This window comes from Quercus lobata, chromosome 2, assembly GCF_001633185.2.
Source record: "Quercus lobata isolate SW786 chromosome 2, ValleyOak3.0 Primary Assembly, whole genome shotgun sequence".
Lineage (NCBI taxonomy): Eukaryota > Viridiplantae > Streptophyta > Magnoliopsida > Fagales > Fagaceae > Quercus > Quercus lobata.
The window spans coordinates 3,789,427-3,808,324 of NC_044905.1; the positions used below are offsets into that span (position 1 = coordinate 3,789,427).

General features: G+C 35.6%; 1 protein-coding gene across 1 annotated transcript; it reads left to right on the plus strand.

Moving 5' to 3' along the window:
• The first annotated feature begins 13,473 nt into the window (after positions 1-13,473).
• LOC115974286 (putative receptor protein kinase ZmPK1) lies at positions 13,474-16,139 on the plus strand. Its single transcript, XM_031094559.1, has one exon. The coding sequence runs from the start codon at positions 13,651-13,653 to the stop codon at positions 16,051-16,053; it is 2,403 nt and encodes an 800-aa protein (XP_030950419.1). The 5' UTR covers positions 13,474-13,650; the 3' UTR covers positions 16,054-16,139.
• Positions 16,140-18,898: the final 2,759 nt, after the last annotated feature.

An 18,898-nucleotide genomic window follows, 5' to 3' on the forward strand; every position in this document is an offset into this window, starting at 1 on the left:
AGTGTAACGAGGACCCACAAAGCCAATGTCTATCATATTACATTTATCTAAACACTCCTTGAACAAAAGAGAGCTGTTAACACTAACCGCTCTACCACCAAATTTATCATCATTAACCAAAGGTTCATTAAATCCCCTGCTATAACCCAAGGCATATTGTGAAGGTTTGCTACTTTCATAAGGTTATTCCACAAAATGTGTCTTTCAGCACATCTAGAACTAGCATACACAGCAGAAAAAAGCCAAACAACATTTGAATTACGTACCTTAACCATAAAATGAATTTCTTGTTCTGTACTGGCTAAATGGACAACGTCAACTCTTTCAGAATTCCACAGCACCCATATTCCACCAACAAAACCAACTGCATCAGAGCGAATAGCTCCATCAAAAGGGAGTCTCTCAGTGATTTCCCTTGCTCTGTTAACCCCAACACGAGTTTCCATAACTACCAAAATATCCAGATTATATTTTTGCACCATCTCCCTAACACGCTTCTGAAAAGAGGGCTTAGAAGCACCTCTACAATTGCAAATAATGCTATTCATAAGGACAATAAAGACTGGGACTTAACAACACTCAATGGGCAGACCCACCATCACCTCTTCCTTCCAAAACCATCAAATCTGCACCAGGAGCTACACAGCCCCTACTCTCAGCACTTAAGGAGCCATGGTCAGTACGATCTACCTAAAAAACCTCTCCATCGCCGGAACCAGCACCAGGACAGCCCAGCATGTCGTCGTCATAGCCAGCCAGCCCTCCGTCCATGCCTTGATCTTCAAGAGGACCAAACCCACGTTCCCAGCTCATAGTGCTCGCCTCACAGCCACTTCGAACACCATATTTTTCTCCAGAGCCACCTCTTCGAACCTGTCCCGTCTCGAAGTCGTCAATAGCAGTGAAATGGAATTCTCCATCCGGCAATGGCACCGGCTTGGCTTATCCTGTGTGCCGGCAATCGGTCCCTTAAGCTATCTTCCCCAGCAGCACCGATCTCAAACTTGAATCCACCCCTTGCACGAGCCTCCGCCTTCATCCCTTTGACTGAACCAGACTTACGGCCTTTAACACCTTTAGGAATAAGGGCTTTCATTTCTGCATTATGGGCCGGACCCTCTTGGGCTTCTTTCCCAATTTTTTGGAGGACTTGTTCAACTTGGGCTTTCTCCAGAATCCTTAAAGGGGCCAGCTTTCTTTTTGCCTCCCTGCTAAGCCCATTGGAGTCCTCCGTCATCTCCACACCAACCCAGTTCTTCCTATGACCGTTACTCCTCTGCTCCACAGCAAAACTGTGGCCAGGTAAAGACCCACCACTCCTCTGAAATTTTGTCTCTTTCTTTCTACGTGCCACGACCACCCAAGGTCCATACGATCCCTCATGCACGTCCTCTTGCACGGCATTGTCCTTTCCATGTGGTCCCAAATTTATCTCATCACTGTCAGCATCATGCACAACGTGTGTGCTTGCCCCTCTATCACCTGCACCTCCCTTCTCCTCTTCCTCACACGGCGGCACCGGCCTAATAACAAATGGACAAGCCTCTCTTTTATGGCCCATTCTTCCACACTCAAAGCATAAATTATGGATACCCTCATAAGTAACAGTTTGCTGGAGTTTACCTATCATCACCATAGTGATAAGCGGCTTGTCCACATCGACTTGGATACACAACCTTGCAAACTTACCTCTTGATTCAGTCGCTGTAAAAGTATCAATCCTTAACACATTGCCAATAGCCTTCCCGATGTGTTGGAGAGCCTTAGCATTGTAGTATTCAATAGGTAACCCACTGAGTCTAACCCAAACTGCAATAGAAGACACCTTGGCTGATCCGAGCTTGAAATCTGGTTCCCATGGTCTAACCGAAAGGAAATGTTCTCCTGAAAACCAAGGACCTTTCTTCAACACAGTCTCCACATCCTCTTTCAATGACAACCTTATGAGAAAGAAACCATGTTCAAGGTCAACAACATCCATACGCCCTGCTGGCTTCCACAAAGATAATAATCTAGCTTGGAGAAAATTTAATCCAATAGCTCTACCATATACTTTCACAATCAAAGCTCTCGCCCAAGGTCTTCGAATCTCTTTTTTAAGCTCCTTCGAGAACTTCACAGCTACCATACCTTGCCTAAGAGTTTCCACTTCGTCATCCGACTCGGCATCGTCATCCATGAACTCCTCAAAACAAAAAGCCTGCGTGTATGCACCTGGTATTTCACCCATAAGTTTATCTCTGAATGAAGCATTTTGGGTGCCATGTCCCCCAGCGAAACTAGGAGATGCAAACCCCAAGCTTTGGCCTTCACAAAAACCCGCATGAGTCACATTTTTAACTTTTTTATTGCTGCGGGCAAGTTCCGCTTGTTCCTCGAGAGAGAGAGAGCGTTCCATTTCTTTGTTCATATCTCGTGATCTTATTTTATGCTTGATGGCCATTACATAAGGGCTAAAATTCAAATCTCTAAAATAGAGTTTCATACACATTTACATTTAAATTAGGTTAAAGTATAATTTTTATTTTGTATAAAATAAAAAATAAAAAAACTCAACTTTAATGATAAAAAAAAAAATTAAAAACTACATTAGAGCACCCACAGTAGATGTGCCATATGTGCCAAATGCTAAATATTTGGCACATTTGGCACACAAAACACCATTTGACCCCATTATCAAATGTGTCATATCTCATATTTTTTGCAACATGCTACAGTAGAGTCACAAATTTGCCACGGTACGAACGAGTGTGGCATATGGATCTATTATTTTTTTATTCCTCTTTCTCTCTCATCTCTCCGTCAGTCTCACCCTCAGACCCCAATCCTCTCCTCTCAAACCCCAACCCTGACTGCTCTTCCACGCCGATGCCGACGCCGATGCTGACGATCGAGTCTGGGATCGAACCTGACAACGAGTTGGATGCTAAAGACACGTTCTTCAGCGAAATCAAGTCCACAAACGAAGTGGGTATTTCACCATCAAGCGCATTAGATGAAAGATTTAAAGACTCGAGGTATGCATTTAGTGTAACCAAAGTGGGTATCTTTCCTTTGAGCTTATTAGCTGGGTTCGGTTCCAACGGAGGTGGGTTGGTTTGGTTGGGAGTAATGTCGATATGGGTCGGCAATGTCGGTGTGGAATAATGTCGATGTGGGTCTGTTGTGTGGGTCAGCGATGACGATGACGGCGATGAAGATGGTGGGTTTGGAGTCTGGGTTGACTTGGATTATGAAGGTTTTGGGTTTGGAAGTGGGTGTGGGTGAGGGTGTGGAGGCAGTGGGATTGTCGAGGTTTGTGGTTGTGGTGGTGGTGGTGGTGGTGGTAGTGGTGGTGGGGCTTCCGATTTGGTGTTGGTGGGCTATGAGTTTGTTTTGAATTGTGTTTTGGGTTGTGGAGGATGTGGTGGTGGCTGTTAGTTGTTGGCAACAGTGTGATGTCTGTTGATTGTGTTTGATTAGTTGTAAATATTATTTTAATGTGTAGTAAATATTATTTTAATGTATAAAATTAAATGATAAAATATCTGATAAATAGGATATTGTAAAATGATGTGGTAAAATAATAAAGTAAGCCTTTATTGTGGCAAAATGGCATAAATTATGCCACAGCCGCTGTGGATGCTCTTAGTAATAGAATTTTTTACATTAAAAGAGAAAAAAGATGGCGAGAGACTAAGTATCTGTTTGGATCCGATGTTTGTTGCGTTTGCGTTTTTTTTTTTTTTTTTTTTTGCTGCAGCACGCGTTTCAGGGGGACAAATTTCACTATTCATGAACAGTAGCTGTATATATTTGACTTTTCAGGCCCTTTTAATCACACTCGTGGGTCCCGTGCACTGTTTACAGGACCCACAAACTTCACTTTTCAACAACTTTTTTATTAAAAGTGAGTCCCACGGTACTATTCACATATTTAAAAATTATTTTGCTACAGTGTTTTCAGTTTTCAGAAAAAACAAGTTGTATTCAAACGGACCTTAAATGAACGTCTCGATAGCGGCAAGTGTCCAGTGTTTGCGCATCTAGCGTTTTGCGCGTGGGTCCCATGCATTGTTTATGGAACTCACAAACCTTTTTTTTCAGCAAAACTTTCATTAAAAATGGGTCTCACAGTACTATTTACACATTTAAAAATTATTTTGCTCCAGTGTTTTTTTTAGGATTAAGAGGTGATCACTGATCACATGTCAATTGGGCCTTTTTGTGGCTTTGATTGAATTTGCTTGAGAATTAAGAGGTGTTCACATGTTACCATAAGAGTAATAATTTTTTACAAGACCCGCGAATATGATATAGTCTTCTTTGACACAATTAATAAGTAAGTTGATTCCTTGTTAATCTATTTAACTCAAAATCAACAAAAAGACCATCTTCATATAAATAAATTTCATTTTTTCTCCTACATGAATTTGAATTTAGAATATATATAATTGAGTAATTAATAATTTTAATGGTTATGTTGATAAATTTTCCATCTTAGGCCACTTTTTAAATGAATTGAAATGGATCGTGTCCATGTTAACATAATACATGTTTATTAAACGATTTGAAATAGACCAACACAACTTGTATATTAAGCGAGTTACTTGGGTCATGTTGTATCAACTCGCTTAATAAATATGTTGTGTTAGGGTTGTGGGGTTTTGACTTGATCATTACATGTATCAAGTTAGGATTGTCTCATGCCTTGACACAACACAAACACAACTCGCTAACACAGTAGGTTACTTATAAACCTATTGTCTAAGCTAAAGACGTTGGGCGAGAAAACCCCAAGACTCATTATCAATCGATGCAATAATCAAAATCAATTGTGCTTTAGTTTCAATTAATCTTTTGAATCTCTGTAAAATCAACCATAGTATCATATTATTCACCTCTTTCAAATTCTCACCTTTAACTCATGTATTCATCCACACCAATCACTTGACAAGCCCAAAATAAAACAAATAAAGTGTGTGTTTGGATTCCACTAAAGCTGCATTTTCGTTCCTTTTTTTTTTTTTTTTTCACGAGTTTTGGAGTAATGCAGTTACTGTTCATGCACTGTTCATTGAACAGTAACCACAAATGTTGACTTTCCACAGTGAACAGTGTATACGTGCACTGTTCACAAACCCACAAATTACACTTTTTAGCAACTTTTTCATTAAAAATGGGTCTCACGGTACTATTCACACATTTAAAAATTATTTTGCTACAGTGTTTTCAGTTTTCAGTTTTCAGTTTCAGTAAAATAAGTTCTATCCAAACAGACCCAAAATCAAGTAAGAAGAAATTGTTAATGATGCTAGAATGATAAAACTTCATAGGTGGTGCTTGTCATGGATGTTGACATCAATGGGAGTTCAATGGGGATGTCAACTCGATGGAAGGTCATTATTTTTATTTTTTAATAATTTAATAGTTATAACAGGGATGAAGGATTTAAGTCTTAGATATCTCTGTTAAAAACATAAAATTATATTAGTTTTAAACTAATCAATCCTCAATTTTTCTCATCTATTGGTGGGGCTTGACTTGCCAGTGTTACACATTGAAGAATCCCAAGATCAACATTGTTACGAATTGCAAAGAGGTGTAGAGTGGTTAGATTGACATTATGTAGCCCGGCCAGGTTATTGAATTATTGCACAATTTACGAAATCAATCATCATACCCTTCACTTTTATGTAGAACTTTAAGAATTAACTTAATCTAAAATCACCATCATTTAGATGGCCTAGTTGTTAAGCTATCGAGTTAACAAGTTTCAGGACTTGAATTCGAACCTCAAACAACTAGCTATGTATTAATACTCTTTATATCTCATTTCCATTCTTAATGGTTGACCTAAAAAATAAGTGAGTTACTCACATAAACCGGGAGTATGGGGTCTCATCCGAGAGATAGTCAAGCGTTACTTTGATCACCTCTAGGTAGGGAAGCCACACCAATTGCTCCCCTCTTCCTATTTTTTGTTTACAAAAAATTAATAATAATAATTTAAAAAAAATAAATCTGAAATCTTTTGCGTGTTGGGTAGTATTAGCAGTCAGGTCCTCTACTCTCAATCATCACACCTAGCAATGTTTTTGGTCCATGGAAGAGAGTTTTACAAAGCATAGAATGGTCCCTAAGGTTGTGTATTCTGCAGTTTTGCATGGCCTTATGCAACCATTTTATGCCTTGGATCCTTGCAATTATGTACTGTGCAGCTGGTGTTTTTTTATGGGACAACGGAAGGTAGTGTTTATTTTTAGTCCTTCTGAAAGTACTATCTTTAAAAGTACTTTTAAGATTCGGATAACTTCCGCAATTAAATATTGATTGAGGACTGTGATCCTTGTTAGGCTAAGCTGAGCATGTCACATGGGATAGAAAGTGAAAGGATGTTTCCTAGCAATAAAGTCTTTTTTTTTTTTTTTTTTTTGAGAAAGAGCAATAAAGTCTTTGATTACAGAATAATATGAAAGAGATTAATATATTTAAGAATTAAACAAAAACTACAACATATAAGTACCAAAACACAAAAAGAAGGTGCCATCATACTCATCACTAATTCACAGACATACACACATTTATAAGCAAAAAAGCTGAATTGCATTTGTGTAAAATAAATCATGTTGGAAATAGAATACGGATAAGAATATGTGCTCAAACTTTGATAATATATTGAAAATTCATAACCAAATTCCAAAATTTTGAGATTAAAAACTTTTTTTTGTTGGTTCTGTAACTGATAATCATAAATTAGCTATAAGAGCCTATAACCAAGTAATAATATGCATGGATTTTCTCACACAGCGTACCCATTCCTTGTTAAAAATTATATGAATATATGATAAATGATATTATTAATTTGTTTATATTGAATCAAGGAATGAACAAGTACACCTTATACCGGCACCATGTCACAAAAGGACTGGGGGCATTGGGATTCATTCATACCATAGGCCCCAATATTCAGAAGTATCAAAACAGTAGTACTTATGAATGAATGATGTTGAACCAATAGACATGATTAGACAGGATTAGGTTTCAATGCACTAGCTTTTCAAATCCAAGGACTTTGACGGAAAAGAATTTTAACAGCAAGTAAAATCTTAGACTCATGGGCCTTAAATTTTGAAAGCTATGAATATATTTAAGTGGTCCATTTTTTCTTAATTTTTTTTATTTTATCTATCGTAAGGGAAATTAGTCTAATTTAAAAGTTTACATCTTTTTTTTTTCTTTTTTCTCTTTTATATACTTCGATTGTTAGAAAAAGTGCACTTAAATTAAGAATATTTCTATTAAGAACACTAAAAAAATATCAATTAGATCGTTATAAAGCTCTTAACAACATTTACAACTTTTTCTTTCCGAAGTTATGGATAGTGGTCTGCATTCATTTAAGCATGACTCGATAGGAATAAAAATTTGGATTTATGATTTTGGAAAGTCATAGTGAGTAAAATGCATTTCATCCGTTCATTATTGTGTCATTTCTTTCACTTTTTCACGCCTAGGAAACAACCAAAGCTCTCTTTGGATTTATACTATAAACTCTACGAAGACATGACTAGAAGAATAGGATTTAACATTTCTCCATCATACTTTTCACTTTCAAAAGGAGTTTGGTGCGATTGAATAGTGAGGTGGAGAACCAAGAGAAGAGACAACAACAGCATCAAGAAATGTCAAAGATAATTTCTACATAAACATGCAAAGCAAAAGGTGAAGAAGATGGCAAAGGTATTTGATTAAATATAGCAGATTGTATTGTCGTTATTTAGATTTTTTAGGAAAAATTTGGGTCGGCAAATTCCGAAATGTTATTTTATCCTATTTTATCATTTTAAAAAATTATTTTAACAATTATATAATATTATTTTATAATATACCCAGCATTTCAATTTTTATTTTACCATATTAAACATTAAAATAATATAAAAATATTTCTCACTTTTCTCTCTGATTTCTATTTCTCTTACTCTCTCAACCACCCACCACCGATTAGCTTCTCAATAACATGCATCTACCGTACGATGTGACTACCTGAGGGTATGACATATATAGATTTAAAACAGTTGTATCTTGTATTATCGTTATTTAGATTTTTTAGAAAAAATTTGGGTCGGCATAGCATTCTCATTTGAAAATGCCATCTTATCTTATTTTATCATCTTAAAAAATTACTTTATCAATTATACAATATCATTTTACAATATACTTAGCATCTAAACTTTTATTTTGCCATACTAAACATTAAAATAATATAGAAATATTTCTCATTTCTCTCTCTGATTTCTATTTCTCTTACTCTCTCAACCACCCACCACCACCACCACCCTCTAGCTTCTCAGTCACACCACCCACCTCCACTGAGCAAAATCCATAACGAAATCCATCCAAAATAAAAATCTAAAATCCATAGCAAAACCCTACCAAAATCCATAACAAAATCCAAAATACAAATCCAAAATCAAAACTAGGCCCACGCCGCCACAATCCCTTGCCCTTGCCACTGCTGCACCACCTGACCCACGCCCACATCAGTCACAAACCCACCACTGCCAAGAAAACCCACACAACTCACCTCTGCCGTGAATTCGTGACCCACCTCGTCGAAATCCACGCCATGAGTCCATGACTCACCTCGTCGCAACCCAGCTCGCCATGACCTGCCTTGCCATGACCCACCTTGCCACACACGACCTCGCCACGACCCACCTCCACGCCGCCAGACCGCACAACCCAACTCATGCTGCCATACCCACGACCAACACTGTCACTTGACCCACATTAGAGCACACACCAGAAAATACCCACCATCGTGAGCTAAATGAGAGATGTGATGAAAGAGAGGAGTTTGGATTGTTGTGGACTGTTGTGGACAGAGGGAGAGCAGAACTTTAAGAAGAGACACCAAAGAGAGAGAAAGAGCATTTGGAATAAAAAATAGTATTTGAGATTTGGGATTATGCTACAATACCATCATACATTTACGATAGTACTGTAGCACTATGCCAAAAAAATTTACACTTTCCCCTGTTTAGCCTTCCGGTTGTTGAGAGTTATTGGGCCTGAATGCTAAATTTTGGTTACATTTGACATATAGTTGGCCAATTGTGAATGCTCTTAGAAATAGAGAAATTTTATATATATATATATATATATATATTTTTTTTTTTTTTTTTTCTTTTGCTGATGGGGATTGGTTCAGTTGGTAAGGTCGACTTCGCTCAAAATGTTTAAGTTCGAGTCCAGCTGCCAGTAGTCCTCCTTGACAGACGATCTATAAATCCAATATAAATCTCCTGAGGCATGTGGTTTGCCTTGACTATGGTATGAGGTAGTCTTCCTTCATCTAAAGTTTTTTTTTTATCAAAAATAAAATATATATATATATATATAAAATAATTTTTTTTGCTGAAAGTATCAGAGAATAAAAGCCACAATTTTTTCCTTGGTTATTTTAAATGTCAGACTTTAATAAATGTGGTGAGGTTTTTTGTAGATACATTATAAAAGTATGGAGTTTAAACTTTAAAGTGTTCAATTTAAAAATTAAAGTTAATATGTCCAAACAATAAAATTATATAATTTTTTGTTTTATTCTTCTCCCACTTTTTATTTGTGAAATATTTAGATATAATATTGATGGTTCGCTTTTACTGAAATACGTAACAGTTCCATTATTCCATGGGATGGGGACTCTTTAAAAAAAGGTTTGTTGATTTAGATAAAAGGGCCATTTGATTTGACATTGAGCCATAGATTGGGAACTTGTTGTTTGTTTAGTTTGTCTGCCCTTTTTCTTTTTCCTTTCCAAAATAATGATAGTTACTCACTCAATGCTTGTTGATTTGTAACAATGGAAATGATAAGATTACCGACATTTCATAAGACATTTTATATATAGTTTGATCATTTTTATTTTTTTTTGGTCAAATATATAGTTTGATCATGCCTCTATGCTACTATCACTATTTAGCTTTTACATATGATTCAATCTATTTTAGTTATTATTATTATTAGATAGTACATTAGGAGTTAATGGAGATTTGAACCTTATTCTCTTAATAATAAATGAAAGTAATGTATGGTATTGGATTATAAGCCTCTGACGAGAAATTATTAGATCCACCAGAAGAACTGTTGACTTGGTCCTCTCAAACAATGAGACAGTGCCATTTATGCAAATGCATGAATGAGCTTCCTAATCAACATAAGGAATAAAAAATAAAAATTACTAAGTGATGTCACATTTACATAAATAATGACATTTTATTGGTTGAGAGGTCAAGGAGGACCACATCAACAATCCTCCTAGTGGACCTAATAATTTCTCTCTCTTGACATATTATGTTTTTACTAAGCTGGTTAGCAGTCTTGCAAAGTCTTTTTCTTGTAATAAGTTTAACCTCCCTGATATTATTGCTAATATTTGCAGAACTGATTATTCTTCTATTGTTCCTTAGTTTTTGTTCCTATAATGAAAGTTCAGATTATCCACACAAAAAAGGCCTCTTGACATCCACTTGAATAGTCTATTTTATTTAATTCAAGGAACTAGAAGAGGTACGAGAAATCATAGAAAAAATTATTCATTAGTAGAGTGGTAAGGGAAAAAAAGACAATTAAACAAGTAATTGAGAATATTTTTTTGGGAGGAAAAAAATTGACAAAAATACATTAATTATTCTTATTAGACTATTAAATATATGTTACCAACTTAAAATTTTTAGATAATATAAGCTAGTTCTATAAAGCATAGAGTGCTATTTTCGCTTATTTTCAGTTGACATGTAATGGGTTAGTATGTAATAGATTCTTTAATTTTGTGGAGAGAGAGAGAGAGAGAGAGAGAGAGCTGCAATTATGTATGCATAGATAATTGAAATTTACTATATACTTATTAGAATATACTGAAATTATTACAAATTTTATAATATTATAACTTTTAAAAATTGATGTGACAATAAATATGATTAATGAATGTTATTAACATAACAAATAAATGTTAAAATTACTTTTTTTTATCAGCACATTATTTTCTAAAAGTTAGTATATAATAAAATTTATAGTATTTCTAACATCACACCCAGTCGTATTCATTATCATAATTTCAGCTTCCCTCCCACGTCAATGATTATTTAAAGTTATGGTTTAGTTTGAAGTTGCTTTCATTCATTGGCTCCTTATAAAAATTAAATAAATGAAGCTACGAATGCATTATCTGGAGCAGGAGCCAGTGGGCCACAAGGTCGTAGCTATCTTTTATAAGTAGGTTTTGATGATGATGATGATGATGATGATAAGAATAAGATGAGTCAGTAACTTTCATGGAATGGTCACTCACCTAAAAACCCAACAGAAAAGAAAAACAAAAAAAAACAAAAAAGAAAAGCAAGAATGATTAGAAGAATATCGTGGTTCTCGTGCTACATTTTTCATTCATATACAAAAACATCAAAGGGCCCATCCAGTAATTGACTATTCGACAAGTCAGAATTGGCTAGGGATGGAGAAGAAGAAAAATTGGCCATTTGAAAGCTTTGGGTCTCACTTTTTTTAATAACCCAAATTGTTGATTTTTATAATTGCATTTGTGTCTCCACTAATAGTTGTTAAAACTTTTTTTTTTTTTTTTAATTTCTAAAAGAAACATCTTTGTCTGCACACACTTATATTAATTGGGAAGTGGATTACAACTAACAAAGTTTTTTGAACTTTTTCACGTTAGATTTTATTACTAATATTAAAATTGTGTTTAAAGAAGTGAATATATGGTCTGCGGAAACAACAATTGTTTATAATTATAGATCTACATCTTTTAATTTAATCAATTTTTGGAACCGTGAGTTCTAGAATTTTTGGTTTACGTCCTGGAAATGCAAAGAAATGAATTGTGGGTCATTCTTACTTGAACCACTTGCTCCCTTAATGGTTAAGACAGTAACCGTCCACGATTTTTAAAATCGGGTGGTTCAACCACGGTTCGCACGGTTCATTGAGTTTTTCTTATATGTCGGTTTTTGAGGTTAAAAAAACCGTTTTGGTGGATGGTTTTCCAGTTAACGCGGTCGGACAGTACGATCCGACCCAAGTTTCAAAATGCCCTCCAATGTAAGTTTAAACAAGTGGATACCGTACATGAGGTCCCAAAACCATTATGGTACTTCTTCTCTATCATAAAAGAGTAGATTTTGGGATCATGATTTTATTTGTACAGTATCTTACAAGCACATTTTTTGTCACAAACAACTAAAGCAATTTGTTTTTTTAAAATATAAAATTAAAAATCAAAAGCTTTGTTACTTATATAGATGGGAAATTGGGGAGAAAACCAGCAAAAAAACTGAAAAATATGAAGCCAAAAGAAAAAAATTTTAAAATTAAAAAATTAAAAAACTAAAAGATGGATTGCCCAAGCAATGCCGCCGTAGCCTTACCATTGTAATCAACCGAGACCACAAATTAAAGTAGTTGCTTGAAATTGACCAATTACTACAAATTTTACTACAAGGTATATCTACAAATTGATATGATAATTAATAAATATGATTTATGTCACTTCAATAACATAATAAATAAATATATAAATTATTTTTTTACTAACCGATGACATCTTAATTTGTAAAATTAATGTAGTAAAATTTCTAATATCCCTAATACCATTTGTTTACAAAACAACTAATAATGCACCTGCCATACATTTTTCCCCCCTTTAAAGCTGATATGGCCAAAAAAAAAAAAAAGTTTCGCCACTAGTGGAAAACTCCCTTGCAATAAACTAAATTAAAATAATAAAAAACAATAAAAATTAAGTAATTATTAGTTATTTTCAGAGTACAATAACATGATACTACATTATCGTACTCCGGAGCACATAATAATTTTCAGTAAATGTTGCTGAGTATTGTTATGCTTATGAATAATGAGGTTGAAAATATCATGATGGAATCATTGTTATCTGATTACAGGAACCTCTTGAAGCAAATCCCAAACAAGCACGTGATTCATTTCTACCGTGAAGCCAATCAATGTGCAGATGCTTTGGCCAAGCTAGGAGCACAATCCTTCACTCATTTTGTTGTTTTTTGTAACCTACCGTTTGTGGTGGAGACTTTGTTAGCTTTTGATAAGTTTAGTATGTATTATAATAGACTTGTAAATTCCTAGTTTAATGTTAAATCTTGGTTTACCCAAAAAAAAAAAAAGGAGACAACTTTTTTTTTTTTTTTCAGATTTTAACCCCCATTTTGTCCCACTGTGCACTACCAAATTGTTTTCATTGGTATTCTAATGCAACCGAACTTAAAAAATTTTAAAAAAAACTAGGATTGGCAATCCAAGTGAGGCTTGTTTTTAACAGATGATAAGATCCTCAGCTTTTTTTTTTTTTTTTTTTGAAATAATAACAATCCTCAACTTTAATGATTTAAAAAAAAAAAAAATAGATATTATCTTTGATCGTATCTTTTCCGCCCTTGAATCTTGGGAGAGTGCTCTTGCCTGTAAAACGCATTCTAATCTAGACAAGACAATGTGAGAGAGTGATTAGATACCACCTGCATCATAAATTTTGAAGAAATGTTGTCGGTAGGAATAGTCTTTGTCAGTTTTAATTAAATAGAAATCAATTATGGTATTGCCTAGCCTTGCCCAATAGCTCTCATGGGTTCGCCAATCTTCTTCCTTCTACTCTCTTTGGCATTTTCATTCCCACTATCATCTTCAGCATTGATTGCTATTAGTAACGGCACATCCATATCAGTAGAGAAACCAGATAGTCTGATATCACCAAATGGCGACTTCTCTGCTGGCTTTTATTCTGTGGGTGATAATGCCTATTGCTTTGCCATTTGGTTTTGCAACTCACGCACCGTAGTTTGGATGGCAAACCGTGACCGGCCAGTTAATGGTAAGCACTCAAAGCTCTCTCTTCTCAAAAATGGCAATCTGATCTTAACTGATGCCAATAAATTAAATGTTTGGATCACAAACACTGTCTCACTCTCCTTTGTCCAATTATCTCTCTACAACACCGGTAACCTTGTTCTATGCAATGTGGACGGTGTTATTTTGTGGCAAAGCTTTGATTTCCCTACAGATACCCTTCTTCCTCAACAACTACTCACTAGAAACATCAAGCTTGTCTCCTCAAGAAGCCAGAGCAATTATTCCACTGGTTTCTATGAGTTTTTCTTCAACAACAAAAACATTCTCCGCCTTTTTTATAATGATTCTGGGATTTCCAGTACTGATTATTGGCCTAACCCATGGCTTACACTCTGGGATACTGGAAGGATCTCCTACAACAATAGCAAAACAGCTGTCCTTAATTCCTTGGGGAACTTTAGTTCATCCGATAATTTAACTTTTGTGTCAGCTGACTATGGAGCAGTACTTCATAGAAGATTGACACTTGATTACGATGGTAACATTCGATTGTACAGTTGGGAAGAGGAGGGGCAGAGTTGGGTTGTTTCATGGCAAGCCATTCAGAAACCTTGCGAGATGATTCCTGGTGCTTGTGGGGCAAACGGTTTGTGCAGTTATGTTATTGGTTCCGGCAGAAAATGTTCCTGCCCACCAGGATACAAGATGAAAAATCGTATTGATTGGGCTGATGGCTGTGAACTCGAAGTTGATCTCTCTTGCGAGCAAAATGAGTCGGGGTTTCTGCAGTTATCCCAGGTTGACTTTTACTCGTATTATGGGAATGATTTTGGGCTGTTCAACAATTACAGCTTTGATCAATGTAGGGATCTATGTTTGGCCTCTTGTGATTGCGAAGCGTTCGAATACAGCTTTAACGAGTATTACGGTTATTCAAAATGTTCTCCTAAGACACGATTGCTAAATGGGTATCGTACACCGAATTCAAATGGAGACCTCTTTTTGAAACTACCGAAAAGCAAAATCTCGTCCCTCCTCAATCCTCTAGAAGAATTCAATTTAACTTGCCCAGGCGATGGTACAATACAAAGTGGTAGAAACAGGACACAAAAATTCATGCTTTGGTTTGCTTGTGGAGTGGGTGGACTTGAAATCATCTCTTTCTTTCTGGTGTGGTGTCTTTTCATCAAAATCGAGAAAAGTTTAGGTGTTGACAAGCAAGCCTATGATCGTGCTGCCATCGGATTCAGAAATTTTACATACACAGAACTAAAAAAGGCCACAAAGAATTTTAGTGAAGAGATCGGAAGAGGTGCGGGAGGAATTGTCTACAAAGGGGTGTTGTCTGACAAACGAGTTGCCGCAATCAAACTTCTCAAAGAAGCCAGCCAAGGAGATGGTGAATTTCTAGCTGAAGTAACCATCATTGGAAGGATTAACCACATGAACTTAATAGAGATGTGGGGTTATTGTGCAGAGGGAAAGTATCGGCTTTTAGTATATGAGTATATGGAGCATGGTTCTTTAGCAGATAACCTTTCAGCTAATGTACTTGATTGGGAAAAAAGGTTCAAAATTGTTGTGGGCACTGCGAAAGGCCTAGCCTATTTGCATGAAGATTGCTTGGATTGGATTTTGCATTGCGATATAAAGCCTCAAAATATACTTTTGGACTCAACTTATCAACCAAAAGTGGCAGATTTTGGCCTGTCAAAGTTACAAAATAGAGGTGTCCTTAAGAATTCAAGCTTCTCAAATATAAGAGGAACACGAGGTTATATGGCTCCAGAATGGATTTTCAATCTACCTATCACCTCCAAAGTGGATGTTTATAGCTATGGGATTGTTGTGCTAGAAATGGTGACAGGAAAAGGTCCATCAAGGAGTGTCCATGCAATAGATGATGGTAGGGAGGCAGAGCACAAAAGGCTGGTTACATGGGTGAGGGAAAAAATGAAGAAAGTGGCTACAGATACTTCCTTACTTGAAGAAATCATTGATCCAATGTTGGTGGGTAAATATGACATATTTGAGATGGAAGCTTTGGTTCATGTTGCTCTACAATGCGTAGAAGAAGACAAAGATGAAAGACCTACTATGAGCCAAGTAGTAGAGATGCTCTTACGCCAAGAAAAAGTCAGTGATGTTGTTATATTTGACGAGTGTAGTGATGAGTGAAGCCTCAAGGCCTACTAAATATGATATCTCAAGTGACTACCAAATTTCATTCATAAAGCAATCATAATTGTGAACCTGTTCTCTCCTATAGTTTAGCATGCACTTTCATGTGAAACAAGTGTGTATGTGTGTGTTTTTTTTAACTTACTTATCCTTTTCATTAGCTTGCATCTGCCCTTTAAACTAATCATGTACCTGCAACAACGTGATTCAATAAAATCTATGACTTAATTCTCTTAGATTAAAATTTCAATAATAAGATAGAAATTTTGGTTAAAATATACTATTGATCTCTAAATTTTATTATATTGGCAATTTTAGTCCTTAAAAATTAAAGTGATCACTTTTAATCCTTAACAAACTTAAAATAGTCACTTTTAGTCCTTAAAAATTTAAAGAGGTCAATCTTGGTCTCTAACAAATTCTAAGTAATTGCTTGTTGTATTGTGGAATGCTAATGTGTCAACTTCTAATTTGACTACGTCATATTAGGGATTAAATGTGATCATTTTAAAATTTGTTAATAAAATAAAGTAGAGAGAGAATAATATTTTTGTGTCAAGAATTGTGCAAGAAACTACATTTTTATAGTTTTTATAGAAGCATATATGTGTAGCACAAGTAAAAGGAGTGTAGGCAAGTAATTTATGGTACAAGTAATAAGATATTGAGCCTAAACCCATTGGGCTAGACAGTAATATATGCTAACAAACTTCGAGGGCTAGATTCACTAATTTGTTAAATTTTGAAGACCAACAATATATTTAATCCTAAATAGTATTACTTAAGTATGTAATTTTTTTTTTTCCTTTATTTTGGGTAAAAAGGATAATATTATTATGGAGGGCAGCTAGCCCTCATTAAAAAGGAACCCAACATTCATACACTATACCAACATGGTTCAAATTAAGTAACAAATACACATCGGTCATCAAAAGGAGGCTCATAAAGCAAAACAAAATCCTGTGCTTAGTGGACATCCTGCCAAGCAAGTCCATCAACACACTTGATAGCCTTCCTATAGTAGTGGAAGATCCAAACTTGAGGAATTTTCCTTAAGACTTTCCCTGTAATCAGCCACAATAATTGCATTAGAATTGTTAGCAAGATCAGGGTTTTCAAGAAGACCAACAATAATCTTAGCATCTAGCTCAATTTCCTCTGCCAGCAAATTAAGTAATGCAAAGACTAATTCCATCCCTAACAGCCCACAACTCAGCAGCCACACTTGAAGTAAATGTAAGTTTGTAGCTTCAATATGAAAGAATGCTTTAAAGTTTGTATGATGGTTTTACTTTTATGTCATTTGACTATGGAGCAGTGCTTCATAGAAGATTGACACTTGATTATGATGGTAATATTTGATTGTATAGTTGGGAAGAGGAGGGAAAGACCTGGGTTGTTTCATGGCAAGCCATTCAAACACCTTGTAACATTCCTGGTGCTTGTGGGGCCAACAGTTTGTGGAGTTATGTTATTGGTTCTGGCTGGAAATGTTCCTGCCTTCTAGGCAACAAGATGAAAAATCATAGTGATTGGGCTTACGGTTGTGAACCCCAATTTCATCTCTCTTGTAACAAAAATGAGTCGAAATTTCAGTTGTTGTCCCATGTTGACTTTTACGGGAATGATTTTGGGGTCTTCCTCAATTACACCCTCAACCATTATAAGGATATATGCTTGAAATCATGTGATTGCAAAGCATTCCAATACACCCTTCGCCATGGTTATACAATTTGTCATCCTAAGATGTTATTGCTGAATGGATCTCATTATCCAAATTTAAATGGAAACATCTATTTGAAATTGCCAAAAAACAAACTCTTGTCCAACAACTCTTGAAGAATTCAGTTTAAATTGCTCAAGTAAAAGTACACTACAAAGTAGTAAATACAATGAAAACGGGATAGTGAAATTCATGCTTTGGTTTGCCTGTGGAGTAGGAGGACTTGAAATCATCTGTATCTTTGTGGTATGGTTTCTCTTGATCAAAACCCGAAAAAATTCAAGTGCAAACAAGGAAGGTTATGTTCTTGCTACCACCGGATTTAGATATTTTACCTATGCTGAGCTAAAAAAGGCCACAAAGGGTTTTACTGTGATAGGCCAAAAATGAATTGACCATTTGTGATGAATTAATTGATTAATTAGTCAAGTTTATTAATTAATCAAATTAACATACAAACGCGTGGTAGCACAAACAAATCACCAATTAAACTAAGTGCAGGGAAAAATAAATTGACACGATGATTTGTTTACGAATAGGGAAAACCAACACGGCAAAAACCCCACCGGGTGATTTTAAGGTCACCACTCCTAAAAATCCACTATTATCATAACAAGCGGTTACAAGTAAAGGAATCTCAATACCTTATACCAACCTACAGTTGAACTCTTACCCCAATACCCAATTGGACTTGTTCTGTAGTGACAATCTCTCTTTTTGATGCACGTCTCCCAGTATGTGATTAACCAATTGCGCGGATCCCAGTATGCGACTTCAATCACCAACTAGAGAAGGTTGTTGGCTGCAAAGTTTTTCAGTTCATCCCAATGATGAAAATCAAGAAGATGTTTGGTCACAAAACACTACGGTGCACAAACACAGCAACTTCTTTACAAGAATGATGAACTAGGACAAATTCTGTCCCTGGTCACAATTTGCTTGAACAAACTTTACTCAACACTTGTGCAACTTGTGTCACCTTTGACGGCCCTTAAAATAATCTTTTTATATGTTTAGGGTTGTGAGAAAAGAAAGCTCAAACACATAATCACGGATTAAAGTCAAAATAGAATTAAAATTATGTTTTTCATAAATCTCGACATATGCTTGTTTGTCGAG

What these genes read in the sequence shown, in the direction of transcription:
- LOC115974286 (XM_031094559.1), top strand. Translation starts at nt 13,651, where the DNA reads ATGGGTTCGCCAATCTTCTTCCTTCTACTCTCTTTGGCATTTTCATTC.